This window comes from Sus scrofa, chromosome 7 (genome assembly GCF_000003025.6).
Source record: "Sus scrofa isolate TJ Tabasco breed Duroc chromosome 7, Sscrofa11.1, whole genome shotgun sequence".
NCBI lineage: Eukaryota > Metazoa > Chordata > Mammalia > Artiodactyla > Suidae > Sus > Sus scrofa.
Genome location: NC_010449.5, coordinates 29,039,504 through 29,066,232, shown reverse-complemented (window position 1 = coordinate 29,066,232; position 26,729 = coordinate 29,039,504). Strand labels below are relative to the sequence as shown.

Sequence of the window (26,729 nt, the reverse complement as noted above, 5' to 3'; positions counted from 1 at the left end):
TGAGTTCCAAAGGGCAGCTGCTCATCAGGGAAGGGAGGGGGCCAGAGACCAGGGAGGAGCCGTCAAGAGACAATAGTGCAGCCCTGGGGCAGGTCCTGGTTCCTCCTCAAAGAATATACATCACAATACTTTGAACTAAAACCCCCAACAAATGGAAGAACTCCCTGACGAAGAATTCTACATTCCAGGAGGAGGACAACCACCAGAACCAGTCCTAGGGCCCCTAAACACCAGCTTTGAAAGACAATGCAAGTTTGCCTCTACCCTGATCCTTATCCACAGCCCTAGTTTCCACTCCCCAAACTAAAAAACCACCTCCTAACCCCTTCCAGGGGAGGCACAGTCTTTAAGACATTATTAGCCTGCTGTGGCCCCCTTTGCCTGGCAAAGCACTACAGCTGTCTTTTTCAACTTCACCCAAAACTCTTGTCGCCACGTTTGTATTTGGCACCAGCAGACAGAGGCCGGATTTCAGTGACACCGCAAAGTGCAGCACAGGTCACACACACGGCTTTGATCCGGTGGTGCTGTGGCTGTGGTGTAGGCTGGCAGCTGCAATTCCAATTCGACCCCCAGGCTAGAAACTTCCATAGCCCATAGGTGTGGCCCTGAAAAGAAAAAAATTCCACTCAATGGTCAAATTCACCATGGTGCTGACATTTGTCAGTAATAGACCTGCGTGATGAGATTTCCCTTAATCATTTTGAGAGGAAATTAATGGAGCCATCAACCCAACCTGAATATCCTAGAAGACAAGCTGGCAAAAACAAAGCTCTGGGTTTGTCTGTTTGTGTATGTTTGTTTTCAATTTGATTTTCAATATCTTTGATAGGGATGGAGTAGGCACAGGTAGTGGCAGAAGTCCCGGATAAAGGACCATATTTATTCTCGTGGTGGCTCAGAGGTTAACAAATCCAACTAGGAACCATAAGGTTGCGGGTGCAATCCCTGGCCTCGTTCAGTGGGTTAACGATCCAGCATTGCTGTGAGCTGTGGTGTAGATCGCAGATGCGGCTTGGATCCCGTGTTGTTGTGGCTGTGGCTGTGGCGAAGACTGGCAGCTACAACTCCGATTAGACCCCTAGCCTGGGAACCTCCATATGCCATGGGTGCGGCCCTAGAAAAGACAAAAAAAAAAAAAAGAAAAAGGACTATATTTAACGAGGGAAACTGGCGGGATATTGGGAGATCATTGTAAGTTAGTAAATTGCTCAAGAAAACCATCAGACAAGGCAGACTTGCTTCCTTAGTGGAGCCTTGAGAACTGCCTCAGGTCATTGGGTGGGGGTGGGATGAGGCCTCCTTTCAGATTCAGACCAAGGGCAGGAGCTTGAGGACCGCCCTTCAGCTGATTTGAATACACACCTTACCGGATACCGAGGAGGAGCTACTACTCCCAGAAAGGAAGAGGCGGGCTTTTCCAACCCCCACTGCCCTTGAATGACAAAAACTGTAGCCCACCCCGATCCTCGGGGCGGAGCTTGCTACTCTCACAAGCATCCTATCCTAATCAATCTATTTCTTGCCTATCACTTTGTCTCTTGCTGAATTCCTTTTGCGCAGAGACATGAAGAACCTGAACCTCAGTGAGTCCAGACACAGGCCAAGAGATTCTAATTTAAAACCTTGGATTCAAGTCCCAATCTGGGTGTAGGCTGGGTTCGAGGCCCGGCACGTGGGTTCAAGTCCCAGTCTGGGTTTTGGCTAGGTTCAGGCCGTCAATACTATCAGTTTCATCTTCATTGGCTATGACACATTATTTAGGAGAATGTTAACAGTAAGCGGCTGGTATTTGTCCTGACAGGCTAGCTGCACAACCAGTGACGTAATGCTTCTTTTGAGCCCCACCAAACTTGGCAACAGCCCATTTCCAGGCCACTGTTGGCCGCTCTCTCCCAGAAACGGCCCAGCTTCAGTGTGCAGGTGGCTGGCACTCACCTTGCAAGGCCTATCTGTAATATCAGTGACAATTTCCTCTTTTCTCTAAGGCCTGCCCCACCTCACCCAACTCTCCCTCCCCAAATCCTTATTTTTATTGCTATTGCAATAGACTCATCACCCCACATTAGAGTCAATTTTATGAACATTCTCCCAATAGACCAAAATATTTCATTACCTTTGTGTCTCTGATCTAGCTTATGGTAGTTAATACAGGACTATTGTATGGGTAATGCTTACTTTCAGACAGCCTGACCATGAGCAATGCTCAGAGCAAATGGGGTGGGGGGGGAGGTTGGGGGGGCTGCACCTGCGGCATATGGGAGTTCACAGGCTAGGGGGTAAATCAGAGCTGCAGCTGCTGGCCAGCACCACAGCCACAGCAACGTGAGATCTGAGCCACATCTGTGACCTACGCCCCACTCAGAGCAACACCAGATCCTTAACCCAATGAGTGAAGTCAGGGATCGAACCCACATCCTCATGGTCACTAGTCGGGTTCATTACCACTGAGCCACAAGAGGAACTCCAACAAATACTTTTAAATAAAGAAACACACTGGTCTTCTGAAATTACTTCCCGGATTTGCATAAAGTCTGATGGGAAAAGGCCCAGTCATTTTCAGCAAGGATGACGACCACTGCTATAAATAGCCATCTCGCTTGGCATGACCAGCAAAATCCTTCTCATCTTAAATTATCATAGGGTGAAGATCAGTTATTTCTTTAGATACAAAGGGGCATTTCTATTTTACCAAAACACCGAAATGTTCCATTTTCAGTATATCTTGTTCTAATTTTTAACTATTGGTGGTAACAGTCATAACCGCTTGTCATTTCAGTCCTAAAATGCACTGGATTTCATAACATGCCACAGAATCATATCAGAAGCAAAACTCTTGGGCATTCGGGGTTAGCAATGCACAGGATTACATCTAGTATGGCTAAACAAGGCCCTGCTGTATAGTACAGGGAACTGTATTCAATATTCTGTGATATGGAAAAGGCAATGAAGAAGTATATATATATATATAGTCATATTCAGTTTTGTCTATAACGTTTTTCCATCCAGCGGAAATTAACACATTGTAAATCAACTATACTTCAGTAAATTTTTTTTAAAAAAGAACTAGGAAAACCTATTTTGGTGTTTTTATGGCTGGCCCTCATCTCTCCTCCAGAGATAGCTGAACTCCAAAGAGTTTTCTTAATACAGAATTTTTTTTTCTTTCTTTTTATGGCCACACCTGCAGCACATGGACGTCCAGGGCTGGGTGGAATCCGAGCTGCATCTGTGACCTACACCACAGCTCATGGAAACACCGGATCCTTTACCCACTGAGCTGAGTGAGGCCAGGGACCGAACCCTCACCCTCACAGAGACAACACTGGGTCCTTAACCCGCTGAGCCACAACAGGAACGCCTATAATTCTTTTTCGAATGAACTTTTGCTTTAAGTTTCCTCCAACGTAGGGTTTAAACCTACTGCCTCTACTTCCAACCACATTCACATTCTGCTCTGGGCTCTGCCACCTGGAGTTCCAAGCACCCTCTCGAGCACCCTCTCCAAGGCTGCCAGGTCTTTGGAGAGGAAACCGCTAACTCAGCCTTCATCTTCTCAGGTTCTGGCAGTGCTCCCCCTGCTCGGCCTCCCCTTCTACCCGAAGTTCTCCTTCCTTGGTTTCACCAACACTACGTTTCCTTGTTGCTGTCGCAGGAAATGAAATACGTTGTCCTATCTCTTGGGAGAATGTTCACCAAACTGAGTGTAATCCAGGCTGGTGAATCTAGCCCCACACAGATGAAGACGGGATGCAGAGGAGGGGGTGTCGTGCAGGCTCGGGAGGGTCTCCCACAGTAAGGCAAGGGTCACTGACACTAGAGGGACGCTGGCTGGAGGAACGGCAGCTGCCAGGCGGGGCCTCCTCAAGCTCTGTTTCCTCCTGCTGCCCTGGGCCTGGCCTTCCCGATTTCCGCCCTCTGCCCTCCGCTCTTTTCTGCAGAACTTCAAGGCCCCTTCCAGGAGATGGAACTCAAACCTCTGGCCGAGACAAGAATGACCAGGCCCTTATCATCACCCCACTGCCTCACTGGAATGCGCCCCCCCCCCCATGTTGAGCAACTGACCCTACTCCTCCCCGCCCCCGACCAGGAAAGGCATGTTGCCCACTCCTCGCCCCGTCCCCAAAGGGGCCTTAGATGCCCCCAACCAACCATCAAGTGTATGGCGAGACCCCTCTTCCCCCAACCAGTCAGCAGGTCAGCAGGTGTATCCTGAGACCTCTCCTCTCCCTGGGCTACAAAAACACACGACCACGCGCCCGGGTCGGCTCTCCCTGATCATCAGGAAGTCATCCCACTGCACTTAACATCATCTCTCTCTCTTTTTTTTTTGTCTTTTTGCCATTTCTTGGGCCGCTCCTGCGGCATAGGGAGGTTCCCTGGAGAGGGTCTAATCGGAGCTGTAGGTGCTGGCCTACGCCAGAGCCACAGCAACGAGGGATCTGAGCTGCGTCTGTGACCTACAGCACAGCTCACGGCAACGCCGGATCCTTAACCCACTGAGCAAGGCCAGGGATCGAACCCGCAACCTCATGGTTCCTAGTTGGATTCGTTAACCACTGAACCACGACGGGAACTCCAAGCATCTCTTGTCTCAATAAACTCTTCTTTCTTTTCACCTCAATATGAATCCGGAAATTCTTTTCCGACCGACGTGCATAGACCGTGACATTCTCCACACACGCTCTTCCCTGAATCCTCTGAAGATCCCTTCTTCCTGATAGATTCAAGGACCAGGTGCTCGCTGGAACCTCCCAGGGCTACCGAGGTTCTGTGCCTCCTCGGACTGGCCAGCCCTGCTCACACCCCCCATCTGCTCGGCAGACAGAAGCCCTGGATGCCCCACAGGCCAGCACTTCGGCTTTACTGTCACCCCCACCCACTCCCCCTCCTTCTAGAGTCTGCTGGTTTTTACCTCCCAGGCTCAGCAGTTCAAAGGCATCTTTAACTGCTTCCCCCGCCCCCGCCATCCTTCATGCTCCAGACCCTGTCACCAACTCTCTTACTTCCTTCAAAATGCCCCCCTGGATTTTTTTAATTTTTTGGTCGTGCCTAAACTTCCACTAAATAGCATGTGGAAGTTCCAGAGCTGTGGATCGAACCCATGCCACAGCAGTGACAATGCTGAATCCTTAACCCACTGAGCCACCAGGGAACTCTTTGCTGGATTCAACGTTTCATGCCGACCTGAATCCTGGCCTTTATCACTCCACCCAGAGGGCGCCCCTCAGCTTATGTCTCTACCACAGACTGGGGTCGTTTCCAGCTGCTTTACTACAGCCCGTGGACTACACTTCCTCAAATGTCATTCTTCAGGCGCAGAGGGCTCAGGTGGTCTGCCGACGCCTCCACGGCACAGACAAACGCTCTGCCTCCCCCCAGAGCCTGGGGCCCCCTCGGTCCCACTCATGGTTCCCTCCCTGACATTCAAACTTGTCCCCAGCAGTTGGATGGACTAGCTCATCCCAACAGGCCTCTGACCAGCCCACGTGGGGCTCTTGGCATTTCAGCCCCACTGAAAGTTCCGGATCCTGGGAAAGCTGACTTCCAGGTGAAGTCAGCTTTTTGGTCAGTTCTCAGAGCTCCCCAGTTCTGGTAACAGGGTCCGGGGTCTGGCTCCACGCCCAACCCCACCCCGCACCACCCCAGGTCCCCGAAGGAGGGGTTCCTCGAGCAACAAGGATGCCTAGACCTTCAGGAGCCTGCTGCCTCCACTCCGGTTCCTGAGTGTCCCAGCCACCGACAGCCCAGCTGAGTGGACATTCACCTGTCCTGCCCTGTCATCCTGCCAGCTGACACCTGGTTACCCAGTCTCCCGGTCCCTGGGTCTCATCCTCCAATTTTTTACTGCTGCAGCCTGACTCCGCTGCCTGCCCCATCCTGGCACCTATGAGACTCTACTTCCCTGGCTGTCCACACCTGTCAGATTTAACCTGCTCCCAAATGAGCTCCAGGTACCTTATCGTCCACCATTCCCCTACAAATCCCGTATCCCAGTCAAATTTTTGTTTATTTATTTATTTTGTACTGTTATTATTATAATCTTTTGCTGCACCTGTGGCATGGGGAAGTTCCCGGGCCAGTGACTGAGCCTGAGCCCAGCAGCAACCTGAGCCACTGCAGTGACAACGCTGAATCCTTAACCTGCTGTGCTACAAGGGAACTCCCAAATTTTCAAAAATTAAGAAATAAGGAAGTTCCCGCCATGGCTCAGCGGAAACGAATCTGACTAGCATCCATGAGGACGCAGGTTTGATCCCTGGCCTCACTAAGTGGGTTAAGGATCTGGCGTTGCCATGACCTGTGGTGCAGGTTGCGGACATGGCTCGGATCTGACATTGCTGTGGCTCCGAATGGACCCCTAGCCTGGGAACCTCCATATGCCGTGCATGTGGCCCTAAAAAGACCAAAAAAAAAAAAAAAAAAAGAAAGAAAGAAAGAAGTCTTATTCCTCCCAAGATCTGGTTCAAAACCCCAGCTCCTTTCTGAAGTTGGTAAGCTCTCTCTTCCCGCTCCCAGTGCCCCCACACCTGTGGCTGATCAGTAAGATGCTGATCAGTGTGCCCACTACAGGCCAGGCTCTGTCCACTGCACGCAGTGCTGCGTGGTCCATAAACCAAAAAACAAAGCAGGTGCCAAAATTAGGACTCACCTTACACCAAGTGAAGGTGATTTATTTTTATTTATTTATTTATTTATTTTATTTATTTATTTTTGTCTTTTTAGTGCTGCACTGGCATCATATGGGGGTTCCCAGGCTAGGGGGTGGAATGGGAGTGGCAGCTACTGGCCTGCACCACAGCCACAGCAACATGGGATCCGAGTGGCATCTGAGACCCACACCAGTCACAGCCAACGCCAGATCCGAGCCACCTCTGTGACCTACACCATAGATCACGGCAATGCTGGATCCTTAACCCACTGAGTGAGACCAGTGATCGAACCTGCAGTCAGGTTCGTTACCGCTGAGCCACGACAGGAACTCCAAAGATGATTTTTTTCTTTAATGCATCCTTTTACAAATACCAAAAATCAAAATCACCCTGTATCTGGCACTGGTAAATAGATGCCAATTAATAGTTAATAAATTTGCCTTTATTCTCCTGAAATCTTGTTTGAGAAAGTGCTGCTCTACACAAAATGGATAGTTCTAATTCAGGAGATCTTTTTGTGTGAACTCTACTGCCATCTAGTGTCTGTCAAAACTGGGAGAAGATAGTTGGCACAATTGAGAAACCATGATATCAATAGAAAACCATTCCGATTAAGGATTGAGTCATAAAGTATGTATGTGTCTACATCAGGTAAGACTGGTTTGGGATTGGCAAATGCACACTATTGTATACAGAATGGAAGGACCTCTACCCAATAGTCTCTTTGGGAATGGACATGTGCATGTGTATGGCTGCGTCACTTTGCAGCACAACGGAAATGAACACAACACTGTAAATCAACTATACTTCAATAAAATAAAAGTTTAATAAATAAAAATTAAAAAAATACCCTACTATATATAGCACAGGGAACTATACCCAATCTCCTGGGATAGACCATGATGGAAAAGAATATAAAAAAGCATGTCTATACATGTCTAACTGAGTCACTCTGCTATACAACAGAAATTGGCACAACACTATAAATCAATTATACTTCAATAAAAATTTTTTAATAAAAAATAAATCAGGTAATACTGTGGAGTAAACAAAAGACGTGTCTACCCTCAATCAACAGAAATCTCTGTCTTTCAACTCTAAGATTACACATATTGTCCTAAAAACATTTCAAGCTTTTCCACACCAGGAAACAGGGTACCAAGTTCACAAGCAGCATGTTACAGAAAGGAACAATACAAATTATGGTTTAAGAAACAAATCTGAAATTAATTTCTTCCCTTGGATGTGAATGCAGAATTCACATCCTTCATAGGAACCACTTGAAAATTAGCAATGAGGCGAAACGAAATGACAAGTAGGAAAATCGGGCTTACCTGAAAGTGCAAAATTATTGTCCATATTAATCCCAAAGTCAATTTGGGATTTCCATCTGTTATGTCATCATTTCTAATATTCACTAATTTCACCTGTTTTATTTGTGAAGAAGAGAGAAAACAGTTTTTTCAAACCAGCACGAGTCATTGTTACTTACATAAACGTGACTCTACATTACACATACAAAGAAAGCCTGAGAAATTTAAATACTAATAACCCTTAAAATACTGTTTTACCCCCATCCCCACTCACTTTAGATTTTAAATATAGAGTAACTACAAAAAAAAAATCAGTATTATTTTGGTTTTGTCTTCTACAACAAGCATTAAAAGTACACTTGTCAAAACAAAAACACAACTCAAGCAAGAAATCCTAAAAATTTTTAAATCAGATTTTTCTTTTTCTTTTTTTTTTTTTTTTTGGCCTCTTAGGGCTGCACCCATGGCATATGGTAGTTCCCAGGCAAGGGGTCAAATCAGAGCTGCAGCTGCTGGCCTACACCTCAGCCACAGCAATACAGGATCGAGCCGAGTATGCAACCTACACCACAGCTCATGGCAACGCCAGATCCTTAACTCACTGAGCCAAGGCCAGGGATCAAACCCACAACTTCATGGATACTAGTCGGATTTGTTTCTGCTGCACCACAACGGGAACTCCCAGAAATAATTTTGTCTTTTGAAAATAAGCTTTCTTTTAACAAATAGGTAGGAAACTATTCCAAACCATCAAATAATAATAACTTTCTCACACTTCTGTCACAATGAGTGTAAAAAAACCCCCAACCTCTAGCATTATTATTCTATTTGTCTGCCATAAATTGTTACCAAGGTAGATAAATATATGTCACTTGAAAATGATTCAAAACTTTAAAAATAATATAATAGTTAGACTTAAAGCTTATCAACCGTCAAATTACACATTCAGGTAAATAAATGTCATGATGGTATCTAACATTTACTTCCTGGAAAAAGAATTAAAACGAATCAAAATATCATGAATTAAAGACAATAACACCTAAGATTTTCTTTCCTGGACAAATCACTGCCAAAAATATTTCGACAAGGAGACATAATTAACCATTAGTCCTTCTGGAAACTTCCACTAGAATTAAGAATGGTAAGGCAAATACCAATAAAATTTACAAAATATAAGTACAGAGTAATTGCTAGCATTTAATAACTAAAACCATTTCGATGTTCATAAGAAGCTAAATGGAGGATTAATAACAGACAGGGTCTCTTTGTCCTCCTGGCCCTCCCTTTCTTTTTCACTTTTTTCAGTAAATTTCAGTTCTCCTGAGTTTCTTTATCTCTTTTTTTCTACTCATTGAAAATTACCAATTATTTGGCTTATATCACTATAACACACAGTGTTAACTAACCAAGATCAAGTCCAAGACGTTGCTCATTCTTTTCTATGATTTCTTCTGAAACCTCAAGTCAGTTGGGGATTGCTGTCAAAATTGTCTTTTTGTTTGTTTTTTAATTTTTCTTTTTATGGCCACACCCATGGCATGTGGAAGCTCCCAGGCCAGGAAATGAGCCTGCACCACAGCAGCGACTGGAGCCACAGAGTGACACCGATGGGTACTTAACCCTCTGAGCCACAGGAGGATTCCAGAACTGGCTTTTTTCTCCCTCTTTTTAGGGGCACATCCACAGCATATGGAAGTTCCCAGGCTAGGGGTCAAATTGGAACTGCAGCTGCCAGCCTACACCACAGCCACAGCAACACCAGATCCAAGCTGCATCTGTGACCTACACTACGGCTCACAGCAAAGTCAGATCCTCAACCAAGTGAGCGACGCCAGGGATTGAACCAGCATCCTCGTGGATATTACCTGGGTTCTTAATGTGCTGAGTCACAATGGGAACTCCCAGAACTTTTATTTTTAACCACTTATAAATTACCCAGTTTTAGCTACTCATTAAAAAAAAAAAAAAAATCATCTATTGGTTGTTCCCTGGTCTGGGAACTGAGATCCCACATGAAGCCACTGCACTCTGTAGCCCAGAAAAAAAAAAGCAACTATTGCCTCCTCACTACTAAGTATGAAAAATACAGATGCAAAGTTTTTTGAAGTATTATATAAAGTTAGCTTTTATAAAAATAACATAATTTTATAAGGTGAGCATAAAAAAATATTGTCTCCCCACGACTAAGAACTCTTCACATTCTTAACATTCTATTGCTACTACAATGTCATTAAATTAACTTCCTTGGCAAAAGTGTTCCAATTCCCAAGGAAGGAAAATCAGCAGCTCTTATTCAGATAGAAATGTAGCCACTTATGATTGCTCTGGACTTATGCCCACTATTAACTTCCTTTTCTTTGGAACAAATGTTTAAAATCATTTTAAAATATCTGTCTCACAAAAGCACAAGTTTAATTATCATAATCTGCAAATTTAACTTCTTCATACCCAAACATGGTGCTATGCAGATTTGTTCAGTTACGTGTATAGTCTTTGAAAAACATCATACCTGGCGTCTTTTCAAATAGTCAAGTGCAATTTGTACATTCTGTAGTCTGTGAAAACGCATCCGACCTTTCTCTCGGGGCTAAGAATAAAAAAATGCAAGGTATAAAAAACACTGTAGTTTCTGATGCCACTGACCATGCTAAGTATACTCATGCTGAATATACGATACAAATATACTTTATGCTCATCTTACTACGTCAAGACAATATTTACTGTTTGGGTAAATCCATTAAACTTTTAAAATGGTATTTTTAATTTTTTTCGCATTATCTGAGATTGAATTTATACTAGGGATTTTTCTGAATGTGTTTTATATAAACAGATGCTTTATTCAAAACATTTTATATAAACAGATGCTTTATTCAAAACATTTTCTTCCTTTCTTAAAAGGAAAAGAGAAAATACGATAGCACATACAAAGTTTAGTTACTATACTACAATTCTAGCCTAGACTTTTTAGCTATGGATGCACAACAAGAATTAAATACCATTCCCCATTTTGCCTTCTTAATAAACTCTGACTATTGCCAGGAAGGTCTTCATGATTAACTAGGTATGGCATGTTAATGAAAGTGATATAAAAAGCAGCATGCAGTTAGTATAAAAAATCACCAAGAAGGAGAAAGCCAGTGGAATTTTACTTAGCCATGACAGAGGACAAGAGAAAAGCAATTAAAGCCAGGTAATCTATTTCCTCTGTATTTTATTTGCGCTTTTGCACAAAATCAGCTGGGCTCTTTATCACAGGGTTACACTGCCTGGGGATGGACATGTGATTTGCTGCTTCAGGAAAACCGACAACTCATCGTTCTTTTTCCTTGATGCCGTTTCCCTTAAGAAACGTGACACGTTAGCAGAAGGAAAACAAGGAAACAGAGCTGAGAAAATGTTCAACAAAAATACAAAGAATGGAGCTGGAATGTACCACATAAAATCTTCCAAAGAGAAAAAATAACTGACAGCTGAGCTGCTCAAACAGAAACAGGTGGCCTCAGCCAAAGGCAGCAGAATGGAACAGCCGGCAGATCACACGGGATGGGAAAGTAAGTTCCATCTAATGGGAGACATGAGGGTGATGAACTCCCCAATGGGTCCAAAAAGCACAAGTTCCATGACACTGGGGCACTAGAGATGTGATGACACAAGAAGCACATCTGTCTTACAAACAGAGGTGGGTCAACTGAGCATCCCAGGGGTTAAACAGCTCTGTCAGGACTCTAGTGTTTAAAACATGCCCCCTAAGTAAATCCAGATGCGTGAAGATAGGTAAAGAAGGGCCATCGACTACCTACTACCAATAGATATGATTTAAAACAAACTTTTTTTGGTCCAAACCCACAGCATGGGGAAGTTCCAGGGCCAGGGTTCGAACCCGCGGTGACAATGGCAGATCCTTTACCTGCTCTGCTGCGCCACCAGGGTACCCCCCAGCATACTCTTAAACATTACAGAAATGTCCATAAGTTCCGTCAAATTAAGCAACAGGTCATTGTTATGTCTGAAGTATCAATTTCGGAAGTGGAAATAGATTGGCATAAACATGAGCAGGCTGGTCGTAAGACGTCCATACTTATACAAGATGTATATCGACTTCCGTAGCTAAACTCCCATCCTATGATTCAAGTACAGAGATGCCAATACCATGCAGGGCAGTCATCAATCAATCCATGGAAAGAGAACGTACATCCTCTGTCCAATTTTTTGGTGCACACACATCCACCTCACTGAGGGTTCTGGTCCTTTCTCCAGGGTGCTAAGAAGGAGCCCGAACCCAGGGGTTACTCGCTATCACATTAGTGCTCACCGCACTGGACTAGGTTAGTTGAGTTATGGGGGCTGACACCTACCCCCTTATCCTCATCCTCCACATCGTCATGCTGTTCATACGCGCATGCTTCTGTGGCACTCACCAATCGTAAGGTCTTCAAAAAATCTCGCTCCCTTGGCTAATGAATATAACAGACAGAAGATAGGACAGCAAAGACACAAGACAGACCAGAAATGAAAAGAAGAGCATGAACAGAACATAATGAAGGAGAACAGGTAACCAGGAAGGGGAAGGGGCGTTCACAAAAAAAGGAGATGACACTTGTGGACGGGGTTAGACCAGTTTTCAGAAAGCGATGCTTATCTCCTTGCTCTTTGTGAGTCTTTGAATAAGTTAGTTATAGTATGCATCCAACTTCCGATCAAAAAAAAAAAAAAACCAACAACACAAAACCCAAAAGGAAAAAAGAAGCAAGAACAAAAGTCTTATTTTAATTATAGAACTAATTACATAAGCAAGGTTATCGAAGTGCTTCCGCCTCCAGAAGTCACATCATTTGAAGTCGGAAAATGCTTAGGGACCGAACCAGAACACTTTTTGCAGGCAAGATTCGCAGCAGCGCTAAAGATGAATGCTGCAAAAATCTGAACAATCTGTGCTGGAAACAGATGAGTCCTATGCAAAAGAGGGTTTCAAGTTCTTCAGGATAAATCAGAAAATTGAAAACTTACCAAGGTGTCTCCCGAAAGAACCTCTAAAAGAGAGATCAAATTGTGTCCGTCCCTTAAGTCTTCGTAGAGGTCGTTCACATGTTTCCGAACCTACGGGAAGAAAAGCAATTGAGAACGCTTGATCCTAGAAGCCACAATCACCCTTGATACTCCAACAAGGAAGGGGAACAAGGGACACTGCACATGGGACACCCCATGTATTCATTCCTGCAGTAATTCCAAAAAGGTTTGGATTCTTTCACTATTTAAAAAGGAAAATTTAAAAGCGAAAAAGGAGTTCCCATCGTGGCACAGTGGAAATGAATCTGACTAGGAACCATGAGGTTGTGTGTTCAATCCCTGACTTCGCTCAGTGGGTTAAGGATCTGGTGTTGCTATGGCTGAGGTGTTGCTGTGGCTGCGGTGTGGCTGAAGCTCCCTAAAAAGCAAAAAAAAAAAAAAAAAAAAAAGCCAAAGTAACTTTCAGATTAATAATTCATAAGGACAAGGAGAAGTATTACATTTTTAAACATATCAGAACAAATAAAAGCCAACTACACAGAGTTCTGATTTTTAAAGTACAGGCAGTGCTCTGACCTGAATTATGATTCCTTTTTTTGTTTGTTTGTTTATTTTTGGCCTCACCCTTGGCATGTGGAAGTTCCCAGGGCCAGGACAATCAAGCCCGAGTCACTGCAGTGACAAAGCCAGACACTTCACCTGGTAGGCCACCAGGGAACTCTGCTGAATTACAATTTCTGGTGCAGCAAACAGAGCCACATTAGCAAGAGGGGATAGTTTTTACATGTGGCCCCCCCCTCCCCCATAGTTTTCCCAACCTCTGGGCCACAAGATCCGGGAAGCCAAAGGTACACATTCCACATCTGGAAAGTCCACAGATGCTAAGCTGGGTAAAGCGTACATGAGATTCTACGTACTATTTAAAAAAATAAATAAATAAAAATAAAAATTCTTGTGAGTGTATGATGGTTTTAAAATTTAAAAGTTCTTTAAAATTCATATATGTGAAGTTGTAAGACCTCTGTCCAAAATTCCACCACACAACGTAAACTTTCCCGTGGCAGGAAGTTCCCAGGCTAGGGGTAGAATAAGAGCAATAGCTGCTGGCCTACACCAAGCCATGGCAACACCAGATCTGAGCTACATCTGCCACCTACGCCACAACCTGCAGTAACGCCAGATCCTTAACCCACTGAGAGAGGCCAGGGATCGAACCCACATCGTCATGGACAGGAAGTCGTGTTCTTAACCTGCCCAGCCACAAAGGGTACTCTGGCAGGGAGTTTTCATAAGCACATCTACATTAACAGAAAGCTAATACTCAACCCATAACAGCTTCTCCCTCCCGTCCGTAGGCCTGGGTTCCAAGCCTGTTATTTTATTTCTTAATTTTTTTAGCTGTGCTTGTGGCATACAGAAATTCCCAGGCCAGGGATCAAACTCACAGCACAGCAGTGACAATGCAGGATCCTTAAACTTCTCTGCTGCTGGGAACCTCTAAGTTTGTGACTGCAGAGCTAAACCACCAAGGGTTCCCCAAAGTTCTGCTCAGTGTGCCACACCGGTGTACCTTCTGCCAATGCCTAGTGCACACTAAGGCTCCTGCCAGACCCCCAAGGGTCACAGCAGGCTGCCGGGGTGGCCATCCCACTCTGGGCTGGCCCATTTCCACATTCTTGCCTTGGGGTGACTCCAGGCTGTGTTACTTAGTGCCACTCTCAGGAAAGCAGCCAAAGAAGTGGTCCAGGAAGAGGCCGGGACCAGCATCCCACCTGCGGCCCACGGGCGCAGCCCTACACGTGCCCCATCCATGATATACTCTGAAGGCTGATCGTATGAGTTAAACTCCTTTGTGCTTTATTACATTTTATTTATTTATTACAGCAGAAAGTAATGAAAAGATCCAAACTCTCTGATGGCAGAGCAACCAGCAAGAAAGGGCCTAATATGAACTAGAAGCAAGCCTTTGATGGTTAAGCCTGCCAATTCTAAAAATGTAGCTTAAGTACCACTAAACTTTATCATCTTAACTGTCTATGAACATGTTTTGCATGGAAACCCTTTTTTTTTTTTGCCACTCCCATGACATAGCTACAGCTGCAACCTACACCACAGCTATGGCAACACCAGATCCCTAACCCACTGCACCACAGGGGGAACTCCTGCATGAAAATATTTCTGGTTCGTGAAGAAAAAATTCCCTTAAAAGCTTCACATCAAAGCTACCAGCTCCTATAACAAGTATTTTGAGAATTTCTGCCTAAGGTACAAAACCTTTTAACACTCAATTAATTTAATATTCAATTACCCAACTATGCATCATTAATGGCACATAATGTAAGTATTAAACTCAGGCCCAAAAGCTCTAAGTAACTAATAATGCTAACAGTACCTATAAATAGCAAACCTCAAACTGAATCAAATTACTTTTCTTTTTTCTTTCTTTCTTTTTTTTCTTTTTAGGGCCCCACCTGTGGCATGTGAAAGTTCCTGGGCTAGGGGTCAAATCGAAGCTGAAGCTGCTGCCTACACCACAGCTTGTGAAAACGCTGGATCCTTAAGCAAGGCCAAAGATCAAACCCACACCCACACAGAGTCAATGTCGGGTCCTTAACCTTCTGAGCCACGAGAACCTGGATCAAATTACTTTTAACACAGTGGCCCATTTTCACAAATCAGTATTTTTATTTTGATTTCCTAATTTCCAAAGAACATCAGCTGACTCTTTGGTGTTAAGATAATTACATAACAGTGAAAGAAAGATTTACACTTCAGTTCTCTAAAAAAAGATCATATCATAACACATTTTAGATGATCCTTATTTAGAAAATCCATAAATGTCCAAATAAGTTACAAACAGATTATCCCTTCCATAAAATATTTACTTTCCACTAAATAAATACTATTAAATGACAATCCTCTCAAATGCTCAATTACATTTCAGAGATGAACAAATTTCCACAGGTCTTTTCAGGAACACATCTATGTCATACACAACACACATGCAAGCAAATAAGCATCTTAATGAAATGAGTCCTAATACTTAATTATCTAGTCACACATGAGAGCAATGTAAGAATTCACTTGTCTCATTCCAACCCAGCAGCCTGAATGTACCTGGCGAAGGGCCTACTTAAAAACATGGCAGAAGAGTGTCCATTGATGGATAAACAAATAAAGAAGACGTGGCCTATATATACAATGGAATATTACACAGCCGTAAAAAAGAACTGAATAACGCCATCTGCAGCAACATGGAGGGACCTAGAGATGATCATACTTAGTGAAGTAAGTCAGAGAAAGAACAAATACCATATGATTTCACTTACAAGTTAAATCTAAAAAACAACAAATGAGCAAAACAAAACAAGAATCATAGATACTCAGCATCAAACTGGTGGTTGTCAGAGGGGAGGGGGCATGGGGAGTGGGTGAGACAGATGAAACGGGTCACAAGGTACAAGCTTCCAGTTCAAAGATAAGTCATGGGGATGTCACATAAAGCGGAAAGCACAGTGACTACAGTGAATCACGTTGCAGCACGCGCTTGAGAGCTGCCAAAAGAATAAATCCCCCAAGTTAAATCTGTCTGGTGATGGGTGGTAACTAGACTTGTGGTGACCATTTTGCAATATACACAAATATCAAGTTGTACACTTGAAACCAATGCAACATTATTTTCTTTCTTTCTTTCTTTCATTTATTTAATTAATTTATTTATTTATTTTTGTCTTTTTGCCTTTTCTAGGGCCGCTCCCACCGCCTATGGAGGTTCCCATGCTGGGGGTCTAATTGGAGCTGTAGCCGCTGGCCCATGCCAGAGCCACAGCAGCTTGGGATCCGAGCTGCGTCTGCAAACTACATCACAGCTCACGGCAACGCCGGATCCTTAACCCACTGAGCAAGGCCAGGGATCGAACCTCAGGTTCCTAGTCGGATTTGTTAATCACTGTGCCATGACGGGAACTCCTAACATTATTTTCTTTTAAATTTTTTTTGTGTGTGTGTCTTTTTAGGGCCACACCCGCAGCATATGGAGGTTCCCAGGCTAGGGGTCTAATTGGAGCTACAGCTGCCAGCCTACACCACAGCCACAGGAACGTGGGATCCGAGCCACATCTGTGACCTACACCACAGCTCACAGCAACACCAGATCCTTAAACCACTGAGCAAGGCTAGGGGTCAAACCCACATCCTCATGGATCCCAGTAGGGTTTGTTAACCACTGAGCCACGATGGGAACTCCTAATGCTATTTTTTAATTATACCTCAATTAAAAAAACAGGGCAAGGGAGTTCCCATCATGGTGCGGTGTAAACGAATCCGACTGGGAAAAAAACAAGGCAGGGTCACTGCAGAGGTGAAGGTTCAATCCCCCACCAGTGGGTTAGAGGATCCAGTGTTGCTACAGCTACAGCATAGATCGCAGCCATGGCTGGGATTCTATCCCTGGCCTGGAAACCTCCATATGCCGCAGGTGAGGCCGGGAAAAATAAAAAAGGCAGAAGAACTAAGCTTGTGTATTTCATTTTTATGGATTTCCTGGGCCAGGGATCACATCCAAGCCACGTTATGACCTATAATGCAACTGTGGCAACACCAGATCCTTAACCCACGGTGCTGGGCCAGGCAGCAGGAATATCAGCTTGTGAGTCTCATGGGCCTCGATGCATCTAAATCTAAATATCTCCAGTGTAACCAGAAAGCAGACTAAGTCTCAAATCCTGAACAGGAACAGGAGAGATAACATCTATATGAATGTCATTTTGCATATGGAGATTCCCAGGCTAGGGGTCTAATCAGAGCCATAGCCACCAACCTACACCAGAGCCACAGCAACGCAGGATCCGAGCCGCGTCTGCGACCTGCACCACAGCTCACGGCAACTCGAGATCGTCAACCCACTGAGCAAGGGCAGGGACTGAACCCGCAACCTCATGGTTCCTAGTCGGATTCGTTAACCACTGCGCCACGACGGGAACTCCAAGGCCTGCCATCTTCAGAAGGGACAAGGGGACCCAGGACCACCATCAGGACGGGGCCCCAGGGCAGTAACCCATACACGGCGCCTTGAAGGCCACTCGCTCTGGGCCCTTTACCCAGGCAGCCCTGCCCGAGTCGTATTTCAGTCCAGATCCATGTCCTGTCTCTTTCTCTTTCCAGGACAGTTCAAGATGGGGTGTGATTCTGAACACTCAGTTCACAGGAAAACAATCTTGCCAGCCTAAACCAACCCATCCCCTCAGGGACATGTTCCATAACGAGGTGTCACTTCTCACCACCTTATTTATGCAGCAGCAAAGAAAATTAGGTATGTTTAAAGAAGACAGGCATCATGGCAGGCCAAACCAAGTTAGGAAAAGACAAAACATAGGTTACACTTAGCCTTGCCTCTGCCATAGGTCTCATGAACCGGTCACCCACACTCTCTGGGCCTCTTTTCTCACTTGCAAAAGAAAAATTTGAGGCGTTCCCGTCGTGGCTCAGTGGTTAACAAATCCGACTAGGAACCATGAGGTTGCAGGTTCGATCCCTGGCCTCGCTCTAGTGGGTTAAGGATCCGGCGTTGCCATGAGCTGTGGTGTAGGTCGCAGATGCAGCTCAGATCCTGCGTTGCTGTGGCTCTGGTGAAGGCTGGCGGCTACAGCTCCAATTCGACCCCTAGCCTGGGAACTTCCATATGACATGGGAGGGGCCCAAGAAATGGCAAAAAGACAAAAAAGAAAAAGAAAAATTTGAAAACAGAAGGCCTCCTTTTCAAACTAGAGAGCAAAAATGCTATGAGCTGAAAATAAAATTGTCATCATTTAAAAAAATGAACATGTTGGAGTTCCTGTTGAGTCTCCGTAGTTAACAAACCCAACTAGTATCCATGAGGATGTGGGTTCGATCCCTGGCCTCAATCAGTGGGTTAAGCATCTGGCGTTGCTGAGGCTGTGCTACAGGCCGGCAGCTAAAGCTCTAACTGGACCCCTAGCCTGGGAACTTCTACATGCTGCCGGTGCAGCCCTAAAGAGACAAAAGACAAAAAAAAAAAAAAAAAAAAAAAAAAAAAAAAAAGAACATGTTAACTTAAAAGAAAATATGTAAAATGAAAAGCTGCTCTTAAGCTTTGTGGCTTAGTTCCTTAAGAATTTTAGGGAAAAATTACAGAAATAGATGAATTTAGCTTCTGTAATGTTTGAAAAAACCCTGACTCATCTTTTATGGAATATTGCTTATTTTTCCTGTCTAAAGTGATTATTCGGAAGATCCAGAGAATTAATGTAATGAAAAACATACCCAAAAAGGTAAGACATCATTATTATCTTTATCACGCTATGGAAAAGAAATGTCACCATTACTAACAAAAATACATAAATAATGAGTTATTACTCGCACCTGCGTAAATGCTTTATAAATTCTGGCTCATTTTCCTCAGTACAAAAGAATGGGATAAAAGAATGTTAGATAAAAATTAAAAATCTATATTATGGGGAAGGCGTGGTCATGGATGAACCAAATGGAAATACCTGGGGTTCAAGAGAGATATCTGATCATGTGATCAACTGGGGTTTTAAAAAAAAAGTACAGAATTAAATAGTTAAGCTGACACAGAAATGCCTCTTATTTTGCCCAAAGTCTGAGTCACAGACATCTGGCCTGGTAACGTTCCTTCACAGATGATTATGCCACCTGCCAACAGTCATAACCTTCCGTTTTCATCTTTTAATAAAACATTCCTTCTTCTCATTTTGGATATTCTCTCCCTGGGGGACAGAACGCTGTCTGGATAAATAGTGCTCGAGGAGGTGATGAGCAAAGTGAAGGCACTTTGAGGTACCCCGGGATTACATTATATAACTGGAATTACGTAACAAGGACGAAGCACCCCTTCCTGGGCTGCACGCAGCACTCGCAGGATTTTGCAGCGCTCGGCGATGTGCGCACTGCACCTGCCTTTACCCCCAGAGGGCGCCCGTCTTTGCCTAAGAAGAATTTCCTAAGGAAGCGAAATAAGGTGGGGCCGGGGGCTGGGGTGGGCGTAGATGCTAAACCAGATGCTCAGGGTGGCCACAGAGGCAATACTTCAGTTCTATTTATTAGATTACACCAGGTCTGCATCACCTAAATGGCTTAACTGTTCCGCACACAACTCTCAAAGCCGTACCTTAACTTACAATTGTCAGACTTTACGTGGGCTACATCAAATTCAACTCTGAAGCTCAGATCCTCACAGAGCTGCTTATGTAATGTTTCAGGACGCCTTTTTCCAAAGTCTGACTCTGTTGTGGTTGATGTCAAGCCAGACAAATTCCACAAAAATCTGACCTCCCGGATTTCAGCTTCCTGCTACCCTGGAGCTGCAGCCGAGGTCACTAAGTGTTTACTGAGCTCCATCCAACACAGCTGAGGTCGCTAAGTATTTACTGAGTACCCATCCGGCGCCTGGGTATCACTGACTCCTACAGTGCGAAGGTAAGAAATGAGGCCTGCAGGATGGATGACAGCAGGTGAACTGAGCCCTCCCACAAAGATGGGGCTAAGAACCAGAAGAGAGAGGCAGGCCAGCTGGTTGGAGGGTGGGGGGAGACCCAGGAAAGAAGGGTCCCAGGAGCCAAGAGACTGGGGTGGGGGACCCAGAGGGGGGAAGGTGGCCGGGCATGTGGCGTGACTGCACCTGCCACTTTAACAAGGATATCACGGGGTAGGGGGATTAGGAGTTTGGGATTAACATATACACACTCCTATATATAAAACAGATAACCAGCAAGGACCTGCTGTGAGCACAGGGCCATTCTCTGTAGAGACCTAGATGAGAAAACAATCTGTAAAAGAAGGGACATGTATATACGTGTAACAGGTTCAGTTTGCAGTACACCTGCAACTAATCCAACATCGTAAATCAACTACACTCCAATTAAATGTTTGAAAATAAAAATCAGTAAAAATAGAGGCGTCTCATTGTGGCTCAGCAGGTCAAGAACCCGACTAGCATCCATGAGGATGCAGATTCGATACCTGGCCTTGCTCAGGGAGTTGTGTGTATATGTGTGTGTGTGTGTGTGTGTGTGTTTCTACATGACTGAGTCACTTTGATGTACAACAGAAATTAACACAACACTGTAAATCAAGTATACTTCAATTTAAAAAACACCTTTTGCAACAGAGCTGTTTAGAGCAAAAATAATTCCAATCTCAGGGCACACAAGAAAGCAAACAACTAACTGAGCCCTTCCACTTGCTGGAAGGGTGACAATGAGGCTGAGAGTCAGGCTTCAGGCTGGGAGGGAATGGGTGGGCAGGCAGGTGCTGTGGGGAGGGCTCGGGGGGAGCCAGCCGGCAGGGCTGTCTTCTGGTCACACCAACACCAGCCCTTTCCCTGTCCCGTCCTGGACACTGAGTGAGACCCCTCAGGGGAGGGGGAGGGGGCTCTTTGGTTGGGCTGGGGGGCAGGTGGGGACACACAAGTGGTGCTTCATCCCTCTTTGAGTCCCCAGGACTGGAAACACTAAGGGTCTCTGGGGAGTATAGTTTATACTTCTGAGGCCGTGACAACAGCTGAAACTTCATACGCAGCGAATGCACTCTTTACACACACGCTCGTCCCCCCAAGTCCTAACAAGCACACCACCGAGAACAACTGGGGCATCCTCCGCAGGAAAGCTTGGACGCAATCCGGGACTGCAATCAAGACAACTGTCGCAGGGGGTGAACACGGGATCTATTTTTAACGACACCCCCAGATGACGTGATTCCGCTGCCCTTGGCTCCCACCCAGGCCAGCGCTTCAAACCTCTTCCTGCTCAAACGGTTCCTTAAACCCGATGAAACTCCAAGCCCCCAGAACCAGGACATCTAGTTTCCAAAATAAACACCTCGAGGGAGGGAGTGGCTCGGCTGGGATGGGATCATAAACATGGCTTCATTCCGTTAACAACCTCACGGAAAACAAAATCGACAAATGTTCTACACGCGGTCGTTAAAGATTAAATCTCTGCCATGGAATTGTCCCTTCGGTGGGAAGACAAAAAATTCCAAAGACGCCACCAATTCCTTCAAGTGATCACCTGCAAAATGGCATTCTGGTTTTGCCGGATTTCCAGATCCCAATCCATTCCACAGAGATCCGTGGAGCAAAGAGCCCCAACAGCCAGCCTGGGTGTTCCCGGCCAGAATCAGAGGGCGTGCGAATTGAGGTCGCATACGAAAGCCTAAAATCTTGGAGTTCCCTTGCGGCTCAGCTAGTATCCACGAGGATGCGGATTCGATCCCTGGCCTTGCTCAGTGGGCAGTGGGGTTCGGATGCCGCATTGCTGTGGCACAGACCCGATCCCCTAGCCTGGGAATGTCCATATGCTGCAGATGCAGCCAATTAAAAAAATAAAATAAAACCGAAAATCGTAGTGGAGGTTATCTTCCCTCAAGCCCCGTCTTTTAAACAAGAGGAGGCTTGAGCCAGGACCACCTAGCTGGACAGGGGCTACATTTCCAAAGGTGGACCCAAGACACAGCTGGGGGTAAATTGGCCCAGTGCCCTAACAGGAGAGCTGTCCCAACCCCAAGGGCTTAGGGAATCTGAAACGAGTCCGGCTGAATCCTGGAGGTCACATTTGCAACCCCCCGACCCCCCCGCCCCAGTCAAGTACAAGTTCCCTACTTGTACTCACGGAAATCCTCTGCTTTTTTTTTTCACTTTAGTGTCAAACCTGCAGCATATGGAAGTTCCCAGGCTAAGGGCTGAGTCATAGCTACAGCTGCTGGCCTACACCACAGCCACAGCAACTTGGAATCCAAGCTGCCTCTGTGACCTAAGCCACAGCTCACGGCAATGCCGGTTCCTTAACCCACTGCACAAGGGCAGGTATCAAAACAGCGTCCTCATGGATACTAGTCAGCGTTTAACCCCCTGAGCCACAACAGGAACTCCCCCCAAATGCTGTTCTGTCCCCACTCCTCCTCCAGCTACTGATCCTTACTTTTCCTTCAAGGTCAAGTTCCAGTGTCACCCAAACCGTGAAAGGCTTCCCTCTGCTGCACTCCCCTATTCCATGGTTTATACCAGGACACTGATCACCATTCTCCTTAAAGAACGGTTTTATGTACATGACATACGTAAGTACAAGCCCCTCGAACAGACAGGACCGTGTCTTAGGCCCTCCTGTAAATGCCTCATGTTCACTCAGTGCCTTTCATACAATAGACAAAGAAGCTGTATTCAATAAATAAAAGATTAGTCATCTGTGCTTTGCCTGTGACCTGAGCCGTGCCCTTGGCTATGGGCCCTGGGGGCCTCCCCAGGGATGGAGAAAAAAGAGACACTCAGGAGATGGACCGATGAGCTCCATCCCACCACTTCCAAGCCAGGGGTTTGTCTTTGGCTCCAGGGCCACTAGGGCATCTGTGAGAGTGAGTACCTGGCACTGTGTCCTGTCACACAGTTGGAGCTAAATAAACACTGCTGAATGACTAACACAGAGGGCAACGTCCACTGCTGAAGGCCAAGGCTGCCCTGTTCCCCCTCACCCATCGAAACTGGTCTGATAAAGGACTGACAAAATGGTATTCAGGTAAATCAAATTTTAAGACTTAAAGAATCTTTTTAAAAATATTTTTGATAAAAATAGACGTTTTTCTGTTCCCCAGTGGAACAGAGAGAGAGACCAGAAACACACTCAGACATGTATAGACAAATGGTGCTCTGGGTTTTTTTTTTGTCTTTTTCTAGGACCGCACCTGCAGCACATGGAGATTCCCAGGCAAGGGGTGTAATCACAGGTGTAGCTGCCGGCCTATGCCAGGGCCACAGCAATGCGGGATCCGAGCTGCGTCTGCAACCTACACTACAGCTCATGGCAATGCCGGATCCTTAACCCACTGAGCGAGGCCAGGGATAGAACCCGAAATCTCATGGTTCCTAGTCGGGACTTGTTAACCACTGAGCCATGATGGGAACTCCACAAATGGTTTTTGAAAGACAAACAAAAGCAATTCAGTGTTGCATCTTTTCAAAAGATGAGCCTGAGAAAGCAATAGCCACATACAAAAGGATTCATTTCAACCTTGTCCTCAAACTAGATGTGAGACCCAAATAGAGAGCTACAACTATACAAACTACACAACTGCTAGATGAAAGCATGAGAGTCAATCTTTGTGACCTTGGTTTGGGTAAAGACATCTAATACATGACACCAAAAGTGTATGTGATAAATAAAAAGAAAACCCCCAAATAAGAGGGTGCATAACCCAATTTAAAAAATAGGAGTTCCCATCGTGGCACAGCAGAAACAAATCTGACTAGGAACCATGAAGTTGCGGGTTCGATCTCTGGCCTCGTTCAGTGGGTTAAAGATCCAGCGTTGCCGTAAGCTGTGATGCAGGTCGCAGACACGGCTGAGACCTGGTGTTGCTGTGGCTCTGGCACAGGCCGGCAGCTGTAGCTCTCATTGGATCCCTAGCCTAGGAACCTCCATATGCCACGGGTGCAGCCCTGAAAAGACAAAAGGCAAAAAAAAATTTTTAAATAAAGAATTTTTAAAAATTAAAAAATAGGCAAAGATCTGAATCTATATTTCACCAGAGAAGATACACAAATGGCCAAAAAGTACATGAAAAGAGGCTCAACGTCAGTAGTTGTTAGAGAAACACAAAGCAAGACCACAATGAGACAGCATTTCACACCCCCCAGGACAGCTAAAATAAAAAAGACTCTAAGTGTCCACAAGAATTCAGAGAAACTGGACCCTCCCCCTGCCCTCGACAGCCCCCCACCCCCGCCCCCACGTCACCCTAGTGGAAATTCAACACGGTGCAACCACTTTGGAAAATAGTGTGGTAGTTTCTTACACGGTCGACCTAGATTTACCAAATCACCCAACAATCCCACTCCTGGATGTGTACCCAAAATAAATGAAAATATATGTCCCTACAAAGACCTACACGTTTGCATTTATAGCAGCATTTCCATAACAGCCAAAAGATGCCCATCAACTGTTAAGTGGAAAAGCCAACTGTGATAAATGCATGGACAATAAAGAGGAAGGAATACATGCTGCCACTCAGCGGAACACACAAAAAAACTATGCTGAGCGGGAGAAGCCAGAATCAAAACAAAAAACCAAAAACCATATGATTCTATGTATGTGAAATACCCAGAAAAGACAAGTCTACTGAGATAGACGATCGAGCCATGATTCCCTAGGGCTCAGGGGAGTGGGGAGAAGAGAGCAGAGGGGACAAGGTTTCTTTGTAGGGCCATGGGAGTGCTTTAAAATCAGACTGGTGGGGACTGTCCCATTCTGTAAAGGTGCTAAAAACCATCCAATTTCGGGCACTTCAAACAAGCGAATTTTATGGTGTGCCCAACACCTCTCCAAAAAGTCGCTCTTCAAGCCAGTGGGCTCACACTCCCTGGCACACTGAGGGGCAGTGATGTATGCACGCGGGGAATGTGTACCTGCCTCGAAATACAAAAGGACTTAAGCACAGCGCCCAGAATGTAGGACAGGACACCAGACTTTCTAACACGGAAGTACATGCCCCTGAAGTACATTTAAAAAGCACGTGTAATTTGCATTAGCTGAAAAAATTTCAAAAATAGGAGTTCCCATTGTGTCTCAGTGGAAATGAATCTGACTAGCATCCATGAGGACATGGGTTCGATCCCTGGCCTCGAGCAGTGGGTTAGGGATCTGCCGTTGCCACGGGCTGTGGTGTAGGTTGCAGACGAAGCTCAGATCTGGCGCTGCTGTGGCTCTGGCGTAGGCCTGCGGCTGCAGCTCTGATTCAAGCCCTAGCCTGGGAACCTCCATATGCTGCGGGTGCGGCCCTAAAAAAACAAAAATTTAATAAATAAAAATGTAACAATAATTCTTAACTCCTGGGCTGTACCAAAAGGGCTTGGTTTGGCCTCGGTCCACATTTGCAGACCTCCCCCCACCCCCCAAGCACCACCATCAAGATGCCTGAAACACAAACACTCTTAGGGGGTCTAAGGCCCCTTCTGTGAAGGAGGTGAATTAGCCGACTTCCTATAGCAAGTTCAGAATGGAAAAGACTAAGATTTTACAAAATGACCTTATCTTGCTCTTTTCTGATAATAAAGCAATACTTCTTCTTAGGAGAAAACCTGGAAGAGTTAAGACTAAAGGGGTTATTCTGCAACAGAGAAAAAAGACTCCGTAAAGGTACATAAATAGGTCAACAGCTCAACATGAACTAAGGTAGGAAGGGGAAAGGCCAGAAATGATTTTTTTTCATTTTTTAAAGTTGCACTGAGGAGTTCCCGTAGTGGTGCAGCGGAAGAGAATCCGACTAGCAACCATGAGATTGAGGGTTCGATCCCTGGCCTTGCTCAGTGGGTTAAGGATCTGGCATTGCCATGGGCTGTGGTGTAGGTCGAAGACACAGCTCGGATCTGGTGCTGCTGTGGCTGTGCTGTAGCTATAGCTCCAATTTGACCCCTCGCCTGGGAACCTCCATAGGCTACAGGTGCGGCCCTAAAAAGACAAAAGACAAAATTAAAAATAAAAAATAAATAAAGTTGCATTGAAGTAGAGTTGATTTACAATGTTGTGATAATTGCTGCTGTACAGCAAAGCGACTCAGTTGGGGATAATAGAAAGGCAGATGACCCGAGGAGTAGGTAACTTGTCTGGGCCCTCGGTGCAGAGCTGTGTTTTACCTGATAGACGTTCCTTCAACTCATTCTCTGCCATCGACTCAAAGAGTCTTCACTTCAAACATAAAGATTTTCAGAATGCTAGAAAGATAAATG

General features: G+C 45.3%; 1 protein-coding gene across 28 annotated transcripts in view; it reads right to left on the bottom strand.

Annotated features, from left to right (window-relative positions):
- Positions 1 to 26,729, bottom strand: part of DST (dystonin) — a 487,727-nt gene that overhangs the window by 233,917 nt on the left and 227,081 nt on the right. For 18 of the 28 annotated variants that reach the window (XM_021098565.1, XM_021098572.1, XM_021098573.1 and 15 more), the window contains 4 exons: positions 12,974 to 13,063; positions 12,322 to 12,420; positions 10,476 to 10,553; positions 7,988 to 8,080 (listed from right to left, as the gene is read on the bottom strand). In XM_021098565.1, the coding sequence (XP_020954224.1) occupies positions 7,988 to 8,080; positions 10,476 to 10,553; positions 12,322 to 12,420; positions 12,974 to 13,063 (360 nt within the window). The remainder of the gene's footprint in view (positions 1 to 7,987; positions 8,081 to 10,475; positions 10,554 to 12,321; positions 12,421 to 12,973; positions 13,064 to 26,729) is intronic. The other 10 variants (XM_013977750.2, XM_013977745.2, XM_005665870.2 and 7 more) reach the window with 2 other exon arrangements.